General features: G+C 44.7%; 1 protein-coding gene across 1 annotated transcript in view; it reads left to right on the forward strand.

Moving 5' to 3' along the window:
- The window catches only part of SHANK3 (SH3 and multiple ankyrin repeat domains 3), a 346,038-nt gene that overhangs the window by 35,947 nt on the left and 295,820 nt on the right, over nt 1-14,271 (forward strand). The window contains exons 2-3 of the mRNA XM_032196507.1: nt 292-495; nt 3,611-3,682. Of these exons, the coding sequence (XP_032052398.1) occupies nt 292-495; nt 3,611-3,682 (276 nt within the window). The remainder of the gene's footprint in view (nt 1-291; nt 496-3,610; nt 3,683-14,271) is intronic.

Consider the following 14,271-nt stretch of genomic DNA (forward strand, 5'->3'; position numbering starts at 1 on the left):
GCCATAAAATACTCTTTGGCACATCTCATTTTATAGGATTTTGTAAAATACCAGTCTGCCCTGAACCACACAAAATAGGTTGGGGGGGGATCTGCTAAATCTCATTCTTCTCTAATTTGCAACTTTTTTCCCCCTCTTTTCCTCCCCTCCTCCAACCAACTGACATGGAAAAGATTGTGTCTTTCCAATCTCATCCTTCTCCTCACTCTTAGTGTGACTGCTCCTGGGTGTGGTGGTGGACTACAGAACCTTAGGGATGCTCAGCTCTAATTGCCCTCTGTCTCTCCACAGAAGTGTCTGCGGTTGAATCCAGATGTTCCTGTGTGGGTCTCCAAGCAGCGCATTCTGTGCACTCTCAACCACAGCCTGAAGGATGTTCTCAACTATGGGCTCTTCCAGCCAGCCTTCAACGGCAGGGCTGGGAAGTTCCTGGATGAGGAGCGTCTACTGCGGGAGTACCCCCTGAATCCAGACACTCCTGTCCCCTACCTGGAGGTAGCTGTCCTTTTTTTTTCCTTTTTTTTTTTTTCCAAATATATATGTGTGTATCTATATACAGATATAGATATATATGCACACACATATATATATGCATAAGTATATAGGACTCATATGATCCCTATGATCCCTTCCACTCTAGTCTCCCCAGAGGCACCACAAAAATTAAGCCCCCCCTCCCCTTTTTTTCCCCATTTGCCATCAGGAGTGAAAGCACAGAAATTTCTGTGGGTGTGTGTTTACTCACAGAGAATTCATTGAGGGAAAGCTGAGGCAAACGCCTCTGAGTTTTAGTTTTAGTTGCTCATGGCTCTGTCTGGTAGAGAGCTCCATAACATCTGCCACAGTCCTGTGAAACGGCTTCCCTGTTTATTGACCCTGTTGATCAAAATTTCTTTTTTTTCCACTGGCACCTAACTGTCATGGAAGATTGAAGTTACAGAAGGAAAACTATTGGTACAGAAGGAAAAGCATAGGGAGGTCTTTGAATGTGAGGCTGAAGAAGCTGTTTGACATTTTTTACTTTATTTTAATATTTATTTATTAATTTAATTTAATTTAATTTACAGTTGACCTAGAGGCTGGAGGGCAGCTATGTGCTTTGACAGTAAATGACAGTTCCTGTGTGGACCTCATCTACGTGATAAGCATGGAGGATAAATGCTAAGTTTCATGCTATACTATTTTCTGTTCCAGAAAATTAAGTGGAACAGAAATTAACTGAGTTACGCTGTACTGACATTTAGTATAGATTTTGCCCTTGGCTGGGATTCAAGTGAACACATGAAGGTATTTGTTCTAAGGGTGACCTGGAGCATTTCTTAGGCTCCATTGGCTCCCCGCTGACTGTAATGGGACTTTGGTTACCTGCATGTGGTCCTCTAGTTTTAGGGATCTTGTGCTATATTTTACCCACAGAATCTACTTAGAAAGCATTACACACTTAAGCTGCATGAACTCTTATAAATGCAAGCGTGAATGCTGTTATTATAACTAATCCTGACTAATTTGGAAAGAAAGTACTGCACAATTTCTTAGTCAACTAACGTTTAATATAGACAAAAACATTTGGAACAACATTAAGAATGCTTGCAAATAAACCTATGAGGTAGTAAATTCCTTAATGTTCTTTACATAGGCTTTAATGCTTCGTTTCTGTATAATTTAGCATAATGTCCATACTTAATGTCTTAGTGCACATATCTAAATGCAGACTTGACACGGATATTTGTTATGTGTCATTTCAATTCTTCATAACTTGATAAGAATGGTAGCCGAGCACTTAAGAATACTTGCTGGAAAACCAAAAATCCTGAATCCATTTACAAGAAATAAATCCTATGTTGATACCAATGAGGTTTCTTGAGCCCAAAAGATAAATTAGCCCTCAAGGCTGCATATGAATGTAATCAAATAAATGAGGGTTTGTACACAGCAACAGAAAAATTACAGAGTTAAAAAGCAGGTATCTGCAGTATTTCCCTGGAGAGGTGGGATGCTGGCTCAGTCCTCTGCCATGGAGAGCTGTTGGTACTCCAGATTCCTTTATTGGGATAAAACAGGAGCTGCAACACAGCATGTTGGTGCTCAAGCAGCGGGCAGGTTTCTGCCTGTCCATCTGCTGAGATCCAGTTACCCTCGTGTGTTTGATAGTATTGACCATATCCCATATTATCCTACTGGTTGTCATCTAATGTCAGATGCTTACTATGTCATTCATAACGAGGTAGCTATTTCATTTGTATGCCAAACAACACTTGTGTTTCAGCCATTATTAGCCATCACACAATCAGTTCATGCACCTTGTAGCTTTGAAAGAGATTTTGAAATTTATGTGTCTGCATGTCCTCCTTGCACAAGTCCAGTCCACGGATGAGCTATCAGAGCAGAACTGTTGGGGTGCAAGTAGCTTAGGGTTAGCTGTCCACTTCTGCCATGTAGTTTTGAGTGGCTGACGATGGGTTGCACAACTTAACTCTTCTCAGTTGAAGTTTTTGCTTTGCCCCAGGGTCGCAGTTGTGTGCTGTCATGACATCAAAGCCAACACAGCCTGCCTTCCCTCTCTCAGACATGCCTTGCTGTTGCCCTACCCTGTAGTGCACAGCAGCTGGGACCAGGTGTGCTCAGGAGCTTCCCCAGGGTTGAAGGCTAGGACAGCAGCGGTGGGCAAGAAGCCTAAAGCTGCCCAGATCAGGCCAGTGTGCTGCCCAGGATGCAGAGCTGGCAGCTGGGAGCAGAGCTCATTTGCAGACCCTGGGACGTGATGCCAGGGGTGAAGAGGAGCCACCAAAGGGTGCTTGCATGATAGTGTTGAGATCTGCAAAGGAGCCCCAACACTGGTAACGTCTTCAAGTGACCAACATTTGTATATCAGTGGGTGAGAGTTTTTCACAGAATTTATAAAAAGCTGTGTGAAGAAACATCTGCCCAGTAGTACAAGTTTGTGATAAAATTTGGAATACAAGGCCAACTGCAGAAGATTGAAAATGTGCTGATATATTGCCAGCATTGAAAAATAAGTAACTTCAGTCCAAAGATAATTTGATGTCAGTTCCAGCTGAAATAATGAAATGTTGGTGACAGATTAAGTTCATAGCAATTCAAAAACTCAAAATACAATTCATGCATTGAAGAAAGATCTAGTCAAAGCCAATTTTACTCTTTAAGGAAACTATAATTTTGCTTGATAAAGATAACTGTACAAAGGTAACAGCCACTTGGGAATATCTGGTTTTGTTCTACATGGTATTCAAATTCCCAATTAGCACTATTAAACATCAGTAGAATAAGTGCTACTGGCTAACTAATCAATGGTTAAAAAGTGGTTGTCACTGAAATCATCACTGCATAGATACATTTCTAGTGAGGTTTCTTAAGGACCTGGGGTAACCATATCAAGCTTGATGTTGGTCCTTAAGAGTGTAAGTGTGTATGAGTTGGACATGATGATTCCTGTGCATCCCTTCCAACGTGGGATAATCTATGATTCTATGCATGAGAAATCACTACTGATTGTCTGGCTACACCAAGTCTAGCAGAGAATATAACAGTGTGCAATTTGATGCTGAGTGTGTTTTGTTCATTTCATATCTGACATTCTCCCCTCTTGCAGTTCCGGTACAAAAGGCGCGTGTACACCCAGGCTTTGCTGGATGACAAGCAGTTTGCCAAACTCCATACAAAGGTAAGGCTGGAGTCTAGCCTGTGAGCTCAAAGCCCTGGTAGCATGTTCAGCACCAATGGTCTGTCCCAATGAGCTGTGGTCTGTTACAGAGAGAGTACCAGGTCTTGAGATGTTTCAGCCTTCCTTGCTTGCCAGAACACAAGTCACTTGTGTAAGCATACTGGTGCTTGCCAAAGCCTGGGGTGATTTAGATGGGGGTGCAAGCTGAAGGACTCCACTAAACTGTGGTGGGGTGCCTGCATAGGGAGGTCCATGCACTGTGTACGTGTGCTTGTGGATGGGTATCTAGTTGGACTCATCTCTGCTGGAGATCTTGGGGCCAGCTTTCCACAGGGTGGTAAGGCAGAGGTACACACAATAGGCCAGTTCAAGAGAAACTTTGTTTGCTGGCCTGGGTAAGTGACTAAATGCCTGGAGAGCACAATTGTGTTCATTGAGGAGTACGCCTTTCCCTCCCCCTGCCAGAGGCTGCTGCACGCCTTCGCATTGCATGCAGGCCATTGCCTTGTCCTTGGCTTTAACCCATGCATGGTTCAATCCTTGTGTGGAGAGCATTCTTGGTCTACTGCGTCCAGGGGTTGTGGACAGTGATCAAGGAATGTGTAAAAATTAGCAGTGCAGGAATTGATTTGGTCTTCCAGATGTTTGAAGGATAGTGAGTGCAGTAAGGATGATGCTTTTTGCACGCATAGGTGTTTTCTGGGAGGGAAGGTGCCCCCTCCCTCCTCCCCACCCCCCCCAGCCCTCCAGGCTCTGTGGACAGAGACACCCAACCCAGTACCACCTGTGGGTGCTGCAGAGTCAGGGATGCTGATGGTCACTGGGCCCTGAGCACACGGCAGCTGGATGTTCTGTTGCATTGCACTTTACCAGAAAGTGCAATGGTTCCATGATGACATTTCTTGTCTAAGAAGCTAAAACAGTAACTGTGGAGAGGTCTGGGACAATCAAAGGACTTCTCTTGCCATTACTAATTGTACCTTGAGACTGTCCGTAGCCTGTGGGGACTGTGTTGTTTCCCTGGAGGCCAGGACCAGTGGCAGATAGGAAACTACAGGCAGGAGGAGCGAGGTGGGCTCCAGCAGCACAGCTGGCCCTGAGGCAGCCCAGTGGCTCTAATGTGCTTGGCAGCATTTGCATAGTTGTGTGGTGTGGGGATACCCTCAGTGACCCTCGAACTTGGCCTGTTTTCTGGAGAGTTCAGAGAGAAGTGGGGCTCAGGGCAGGGAGCGATGCCACGGAGGAGATCCTGGGTGTGGCCTGTGCATGAAGGAAAGTGCGAGGAGGCTTTAGAGTTCTTGTTTAAGGAGGGTGTAGGACAGGGTGAGATCCCCAGGGCTCCCTGCTGTGTCCCTTGTGGCTGTACAGAGCTACAGCTCCACGGTGCGGTATGGCTGGCTTCCTGGCTATTTTTGTTTTGCCCTCTGACTTGATGTGCACGGTTGCCAGACTGTCAGCTGTGGTGCTTAGCTGCTTTTCTCTGAAAGGCAGCTGTTCCAGGAAACACAGAGGAGGTGACCAGGTTTCAGCAGTGCTGGCTGTGTGCCCGAGCTCTCTGCTTCTTCCTCAGCCTTCCCAGCAGCCTGCTCAGCCCCTTTGCATAGGGCTGCTGTGTGCTGCTCCTGCTGCAGGTCTGCAGGCTGGTGCCTTGCTCCTGCTCACACGTGTTCTGCAAGAGGGTTGTAAGTTTTCAGTTAACATGTACAGCAGCAAGAGCTGAGTGGGGTGGAGCTACAGGCTTAACACAGAGGGAACAAAACTTTCTCCCAAAGTACTTGACCTACTGTAAAGGTTAAAATCTTCCTCATGGGAAGAAACAGGTCCTCTGTCTTCCTTTAGCAGAGCTGCAGAAATGAGAAACAAAATGCTACTAGAGTTTGAATTTGACTCACAAAGATTAAAGTCATGACGTTTCTGTCTAGTGGCATAAGAATATCCAGGCAGCAAATCTGGAAAGCTCTCAGCATCTCCCTGGCGCCAGGAAACATGAATCACTTCTGAGCTTTGCCAGTGGGAGACTGCGTTTCCTAGAGGGAGGGCTGCAGATGCCTGTGACAGGGAGACCCAAACGGCAGCATCTGAGGACATCCCCTAAGACTGTATAGTAGCCATAAATAAGCTTTATTAAATATTCACGTAATCTCTCTGCTTTAAGGTCTGCTTAAAATAACAAAACTCCTTCATGTTGTTTCTATGTTTTTTAAGCTGTTCTTTGCCACTAAAGTACGGCATCCAAATGAAATCTTGCATCTGTGCTCCCCTTTTATCTCCATCAAGAGGATGCTGATGCATATTTCCCTTGGCTGGCATTTTCCAGGAGCCCACGGGCACCGTGGGCCATGATGCTCATGGGGATGGCAGAGGAGCCCTGGTACTGCCCTGGGGCTGCTCCTGTAGGGCTTCGGTGCAGGCGGTGGGTGAGCAGGAGACATGCTTGTGCCAGCTGCTCAAAGGGGCAATGACGGTGCTGACAGCCAACGGCAGCAGCGTGACTAACTGCATGGCACAGCTCGGCACTGATAGCTGGGAGAGGGCGAGAGAGATGCATAGCGCCAATCCCTTTGTGGAATGGTGCAGACCATGCATGTGTCTTGAGGCATGAGGATGGAATTGTTTCCATATTATTTGTAATGACGTCTAATCTTTTGGGTAGTGAATTACTGGTGGGACTTGTTTGTTTGTTTGTTTTGTTTTGTTTTCTCTGAAATGCAGTAATGTAAAGTGCTGTGAAGAATTAGCTTTAGGTCTAATGGGATGGTAGGACTGTGCCTCAAGCTGTGGTATATGTGAAATCTTGAGACCTGTGGCTAACAGGCTCATCCAAATGAGAGTAAAGTACCAAGACATTCAGGGTTTAGAGTCTCATTGTACATGTAGGTAGCAGGATATCCTACCTGAAACTTTAAATGCTCTTGATGTATGAATCTTAACTGCCACTTAAAAAACAAACAAACAAACAAACAAACAAACAAAACCAAAGCAAAACAAAAAAACTCCTTTTGCATGCCAGGCAACTTATTCTTGGTAAAATCAGTCAGTCAGCTTCATTCAATCTCTCATACTTTTTGGGATCTGAAGGCAGTGACACTTCTAATAGATTTTTTTCTTCACTGAATTGCAGTAGACAATTTGGAATGGGAGGACAAAAATGCATGTGATATAAGAGCAATCCCAACATGTTTACAAATTAAAAATCTGTGCAGAAAAATCTTGGCATTTACCAAAATGTCCACAAAGGACATGGTGTTACCAAAAGACATGGGGTATTACCACCTTGAATGGGAAAGAAGTGACACATTTAAAGCAATTATTAGCAGTGTGTCCGCCATTACTGTTGTAGATGACTGACATCAGTGTAGATAGGAAGCATTAGCTGTAGGCAGTGATCTTCATGTGCTGCAAATTGTACAATTAGAGAAGACAGCCAGCCCAGGCATGGGGATGGGACAGGGTCTGTGCAGGCAGCTGGGTGAAGGAGCAGTGAGAGAGCATCAGCTTGGCAGCCAACACCTGCAGCAGCCACAGGTGACTGCCACCAGCTTTTCTCTAGGTTCTGGTGCATAAGCAGGGCCGTAGTGATGTGGAGGGGATGGTGGCACAGCTCCAGGGAGCAGTGGGCTGTGGGGGATGTCTTAGCCCTACATGAACCTGGGAGATTGGAGCAACCACCATGGCCGTGGTGATGCTGGGAGGAGGCATGGGGGCAGGCAGCCGGGGCAGGCTGTGAAGGACTTCAGGCAGAGCTGGGCCGCTGGCGTTTGGTATAGGAGTGACCAAGTTTGCTGGTGTGGCATGCACAGCTGCCTTCTTTAAGCCCTTTTTAGGGAGTATCAGTGTATTGTCCTGTGTGGTATTCTCCAGGAGAAGATGGGCTGCCAGCATTTTGGTTGCTGGTGGCAGAGCAGCCATGTGCATACTAGCCTGGGAGCTTCCATTGAGGTACCACGGTGCTGGCCAGTTTGTGCTCCTATTTAAAATGTTGTCATACCCCTGAAAATCCAATTAGAGAGCCAAAGGAACTCGTTAATGTCAGCAGTAAATGCTGGACAGTGAAAGGACTTGCCATGAATAGACAAGCATCTGTGCAGGTACTGTAAATCAGCACTAACTACTCGGGTACCATGTGCACTGTGCCTTCTGCCTGTCTGGTTGCATTAGCTGAGTATCGCCTGGTGCAGGCTGGAGCCCATGCTGCCTCAGCAGCACTCGGAGCAGCACACCTGCAGCATCCCTCGTGGAGGTGTGTGTCCTGTGGGACAGCAGGTACTGCCCTCAGTCCTCTGCTGAGTGCTTGCCCCTGCCACAGCTTGGACCTTGGGCCAGAGCATCCCTCTGCAGGCTGTTGGTCCCACTCATGCTGGGAGTGCTTCAAAAGGGTTTGGAGAAGCACTGAGCCAACCTCGGAGATGATGTTTAAAGATTCTTGTTGTGTGCAGTGAAATTGATTATCTGATGTTTCTGAGGGAATCAATGATGTCTACTTGCTGCTGTCTGATTGCCTCAGTGAGAACTTGTAAAATGGCTGGTGCAAGGGAGGACCAGCTTCTTCTGGTGACTGTGACCCCATGTCATCTGCCACACTCTGATTTGTGGATGGTTTGTCTTAATTTTATCTGCTGTTTGTAGCAAACCAGGCCCTAAGGAAAGATTAGGCTTTTTTTTTGATACTAAAATTGCTGGAAACATCAGCATGCACTTGGCGTTAAGGGGATGTTTTGTCTCTCCACTCTTGTGGTGCGGCTGAGCACTTGGCTTCCTGTGCGCCCAGCCTGGGCTGAATAGTGAGTGACAGTTAGAATAATTTCTCTGCAAGAAGAATATCTCATTTATTTTCTTTCATTTCAATTCAAGAGAGAAAGACTTGTTCCCTTGCACCAGCTTCTTCTCAATGAGCTTTTATTTTCTGGAGGGTGTTGATTTTTCTTGTGGTTTTGTGCTAATGAGGGAAAATGGGCTGAACACAATGTCCCAGCAGGATGACTGGGACTGTGTCCCTTCCCCAGGAACTTTCCTGATCTTAACCTCAGGCTTACTTCTGTGAACACGCCTCAGACTTGCTCAACAGTCATCTACTGACATAGGGTGTTTTGGGTAATGATGTGGAAATCGAGCTGAAGTACAAGGGAGAGGTGGCAGAGGTTTGAGCAGAAGCCCCAGTGGCTTCCCAATGGTGGGATTAGGGCAGAGCCAGGTTTGGCTCTTGTCTCCTCTAACTGGGCTCCTCCTTTTCCAGGATTGGGGCAGGGTTCATGGACAGCCTGCAGGAGATGCCGGAGGCGGTGAGCTCAGCTGCACTGCAGAGTTTTGTTAGAGACCACAATGGCCCCAGTGCTGGAATGGGAGGGTCCGACCTGTCTCAGCACCTTGTGTCCAACCCCTGCCCTCACCTGCTGTTGGCCTGCACCGAGACATTGGGAAATCAATTGGACATCTGATGATAAGACAAGGGGCAACGGGTACAAGCCAGAAGATAGGAGGTTCCACTTAAATATGAATCACAGAATCATCTAGGTTGGAAGAGACCTCCAAGGTCTAGTCCAACCACAGTGAGGGTGGGGGAATGCTGGAACAGGCTTCCCAGAGGCTGTGGAATCTCCTTCTCTGGAGAAATTCAAAACCTGCCTGGATGCGTTCCTGTGTGACCTGATCTAGGTGTTCCTGCTCCAGCAGGGGGATTGGACTAGATGATCTTTCAAGGTCCCTTCCAATCCCTAAAATTCTGTGATTCTGTGAAATAGAAATAGGCACAAAGTGCCCACGAAATCAGCGAGAGGCAGCCATATGCTGGTTTAATTTTATTTGCATAAGTTCTTGTAGTGTCTTACTTTTTTTCTCTCCAAGGAAGGTTTCCTTCATGCCTCTTAGTATAGCCATTCAAGCACACTGATTTGAAAATCACCATGATCTTCACACTAAATATGGTACTTTTGCTCGTGGGAAGATACACTATGAGTGTTTATTTAAGCAGTTAGATATCTTTATAGAAATACGTTTACGTTTTAATTTTTTGTATAGGGAATTGGATGTGATGCCTTTACTGGATTCTGATTTTTTTTTTATATTATTATTTTGATTTGTATCCAACTGTGTTTGGGCAGAAGCTGAAATTCAATTAAAATTAAAGTGGAATAACATTTTAAATAGTGTCTTTATCACTTTAATAAATGTTCCTGTAACGTACTGGACACAGAAGAAGAAAAGTAAATTTATCAGTACATATCTTTTGTATTTAAAGCTGACTGATCTTTTAAACAAAGGGAGATTTGGTTTGTATTAGTGTTTCTCATTACAAATTCTCAAAGGTATTTAAGTGACAGAAAATAAGTACGTATCTGGTGAGATTTCAAAATTGCCTAAGTGATTTAGGCATCTGCTTAGCTCCCCTTGATTTCTGTGGGAGTCTGACATTTGCTCTCTCTCTTCATGTCTAGTCACCTTAATACTTTTGAAAACCTGGCCCCAAATCCTCAGGTTCTTAGAATAATGAGATCTCATTCCTTTCCTGACAGGATTATATTCATAAACTGGGGGAGGAAAGCAAGCTTCCTTACTCTCTCAGCTCTCAAATCTCCTTTCGGCTTTGAGTGAATCAGTCCAAATTATAAAGAAAGTATCTATGTTTCTAGCTAAATTGAAATGAAAAACAATCTGATAGGAAAGCTTTTCTATGCACCATAAGCTGAAAAAAACAACATCGAAGAATGTAAATACCAGCATTTGCTTCTTTGAAAAGTGGTTATAATGTGCCCAGCACGGGATATGGCTGTGACATATTTATAGTTTTTGAGTTGATTTACAAAGCCAAGTATGTTTTGCTTCTGGTTTCAAATGATTCAGATAAAGCATGCTTGAATTCATGACTATTGGAGGAAGGGCCATTTAATCAATACAGTTTTCTAAATACTTGTAAGTATGGATTTAGCATAAGCTGTCACATGGCAAACACAGGTTTTAACAGCTATATTTTTGCAAAGAGAGATACCCTTATTGTAGCCGAAATCTTACTGAAACAAAGACATTAAAGCCAGGATGAAGTTGCTGTTAGTTTGGCACTGCTGTGTGTGTCATGGTGCCTGGGGCTACCACTGATGACTGTGGTGGCAAGTGGGCACAGAGTGGCTCCCAGGAGCCACCTGGGTCTGATTTCAGTTCAAGCTGTTAAACTCTGATCAGCCCTGTGCTGTGTTCCTGGTGTGGTGTTGGTTCAAATGCTGGCAGAATTGCTCAGCTGTGCTGCTGGGGGTGGGCCACTGTGCCAAAAGAAGCTGAGACTGCCCCGCAGACTGTGGGCAGGTGTCTGCCTGTTGTCGAGGGCCTGCATCCCCCTCTGAGCTGGGGCTGCTTGAGAGGCTCTGGGGCTGGCCTGCAGGCTCAGCTCAGGGATCCTGGAGCCAGCCAGGATGAGCATGGAGTCCCACAGGCATTCTGGTGCTGGAGGTATTGTCTGCAATGGCTAGGTATGTGAGAGGCTGCCAAGCACAAGAGTGCCTGGATCGTGATGCAACATTTTGAAGTCTGAAGTGACCAAAACATCTTAATTTGTAATATCCTGTTCCTTTCCGTAATCAGATTTCTGTTATTTCTCAGATCTGGCTATTGGCAGAGTCCTGGAGACTTCTCTGGGAAGTAGCAGAGTGCCTCCCAAGTATGTATGCTTTGAGACAGTTTTCTCTCTGTGGTCATTGCAAAATTTTAACTCTGGTGAAACAATGTCTTTCTCTAACTTTATTCTGGAAAACAGCTCACTTGATTTAATTATTACCTCTCCATTGGTGAAGAATAAGAAACTGAAAACTGTAGTAATATGAAGCTCTGGACAGCTACGGTTGTAAATACTGCTGCTCCTCGTGCCTGTAACAAAATTACACGGGTCCTCTGGTTGCTGCTTTGCTGTTCAAGCACACAGTTCCAAACCTGCTGTCTTTTGGCAGTGAAATGGTGCAAGGTGACCCTGCTCCTGTCTGTTTGTCCCATCTGCTGACACAGTTCACTGCTTTGGTTGTACAAACACATCTTCCAGTAAGGTCATGCTGTAAACTCAATCAGAGATGCCATCTCGGTTGCGATTTTCTTTTTATTAGTCCGTTTCCTCGTTATATTTTAATTCAGATTTCTAAGTGGAGCAAAGCAGTCATCCAGTCCTGTGATTAGACATGTGATTCTTGTAACATCTATAATTATGCCTCCAGTAAATGGTCTTTTTCATTATCTGTGTTCGGTTTTTAGGAATTACCCTTGTTCTCCAAGGTCTAGGACCAAAAGTGGAGGAACAAAACTGTGCAAGGGATGATAAGAAGCCACTACATTTTGTTCTGTCCTCTCCTTGTATTTTTAAGTTTGTGAACTGCAGTGAACTCCTAGCTTGGGCACTAAGATGCACATTTGGAGCATGCTGCTAAGCAGTTATAAACTAATGGAAGAAAATATTTTTCTATTTATTATTTTACAGGTAAAGTCTATGGACTTGACAGATTGTTTTTGCAGCTTTGCTGTAGATTTGATCTGAGATCTGTGTAGGTGAACATTCTTTGTTCTTCATTTGCAAAGACAGAATAGTAATGGATTTCCCCCAAATGGAAATTCCATGTGGTCACCCATTAGCGCCTGTGTGGTGCACAGGTCCTTGATGATTAACAAGCACCTGTAGTGGGAGAATGCACATCCCAGAGGTGAAGGTGCCTCTTTCTGCATTCTCCTTTTACTCATGCGCTTTTATCTTCAGTGCCTTGCTAAATATAAAAACTATCGTTAAAAGTTGGCATAGTGCATCATCTTCTGATTGTCAAAATACGTTTTACCTTCCTGAGCACCTACAATATACAATATACTACTATTCTACAATAGTAGAAGTATACACTAGCACACTGCTGATGGATGTAGATGGTCTGGATAGGATGCACTTCTGGGTTGAAAACAACAGTTAGCAGTAGAACCACAAGAGCAGTTCAGTTTAGTACCTGGGATGTTTGATAAAAACCTAAACATGCAACTGTCAGAAGTCGCTGTCGCATGCACAGGGGTGCGGTGTCTGCCTGAGCAGAGAGCTCACAGAAGAAACTTCCATGGCCGTAGAGGACCTGGGAAGGCTGCAGCTTAAGGGATGTGCATGGGCAGAGGGTACTGGCACCATGGAGGTGGGCATGGGCTCATCATTGACATGGACTCAGCTCTGTTGTCAAGGATCTTGCTGAGACTGTCAGACCTGTTCTTGGGTACTGGGGTTTAGCATGCATGGAGCATCGTCTGTTGGGTTAGGTTAGCATCATCTGCTAAATGGCTGTTGGAAGGAGAAGGGACATATGGACAAACAGGAGTTGAAAGAACAGGGTTCAATCTGCACAATTGGGTGACAGTTGAGAATAGGCATTTTGGGATCACATCCTGGAGGTGGTTGTGGAGTGGTCAGTCTGTACTGTTGCTGGCAGGTAGCTGTGAGCTTCTCCAGTGTTACTGTACTTGTGCTGGTGGAATACTAAAACAGGAGAAATATTTTGCTTTTAGTTACTCATGAAACAAGAAGGAATCTGGGGGAGAAGCAACACAAAAACAAAAGGGTCAGGGAGGTGTCTTGCCATCAGAAAGGCAGCACTTGTGCGCTGCTGCAGTTGATGACAGTTGCACATGCCCATTTGTGCTGTGGGAATCAATTATGCTGTGGATGCACATTTCCAGCTCGTTCTGCTTCGGGTGACCCGTGTCTGGGTGTCACTGTGGACATCTGGAGTGAGCCGCTTGAGTACTGGTATGCATACAGTGGAGCTGCACCACTGCAAGGTTTTGCCTGAGCTAATAATCTCTCATGAGATGGAGTTAATGTTGCAGGGGGTGGTGCACTACAATGACTAGAACTTTACATATGTGATCTGGCTTGTTTTATGGCATGGGTCTGTGGTGCCAATCTTAGAAAACATATGCAAAGAATGTTTAGCTTTGCACACTAACTACACACAGAGAGAATATGGTTAACCAGGTAAACAGCCCAGCATGAATTTGCCTCATCTTTTAAAAGTCTCAGTTTGGTGATACTTTTTGTATAACTTCTTGTCATGGTCTCCTCAGCATGCAAGAGAAAGAGCACAGGTGAATTTTACAGGTCCCAAGTTTGGGGATTTGTGGTATCCTCTGTAGAATTGCTTCTAAAAGTATTAACTTTTCCCCTTAGAAAATTAAACTTTGGCAGAAGCAAAATATTGCACAAGATAATGCATAATTAAATTTTGTTTAGAAGGTCGTTGAAAAGAATCATAAATGTTTCTGCATCGTGCTTGGTATTTTCAGATTTTTTTTCAACTGAAAGACTTCAAAATGAAATTTGAAGTGAAACACTTTGGAATTCATTTTGTTTCATAAAAGATAACATTCTTCTGTGTCAAATAAAGGAAAATGTTGAATCTTGATTTTTTTCACTGTGTGGAAAATCTGCTCTGCTCAGAAGCATTCAGCCAGCAGTGCAGTGTTTCACAGGAGCTACAGCTATTCCTTGATTCTTGATTGCAGGTTGGCTGGTTGGCTAGAGCATTTCCCAAAGTCTTCCCTCAGCTGTTTGCACACTATTTTTGCTATGTCAGGCACTTTCTAGACTTCCTTTC

The sequence above is a fragment of the Aythya fuligula genome, chromosome 1 (genome assembly GCF_009819795.1).
Source record: "Aythya fuligula isolate bAytFul2 chromosome 1, bAytFul2.pri, whole genome shotgun sequence".
Lineage (NCBI taxonomy): Eukaryota > Metazoa > Chordata > Aves > Anseriformes > Anatidae > Aythya > Aythya fuligula.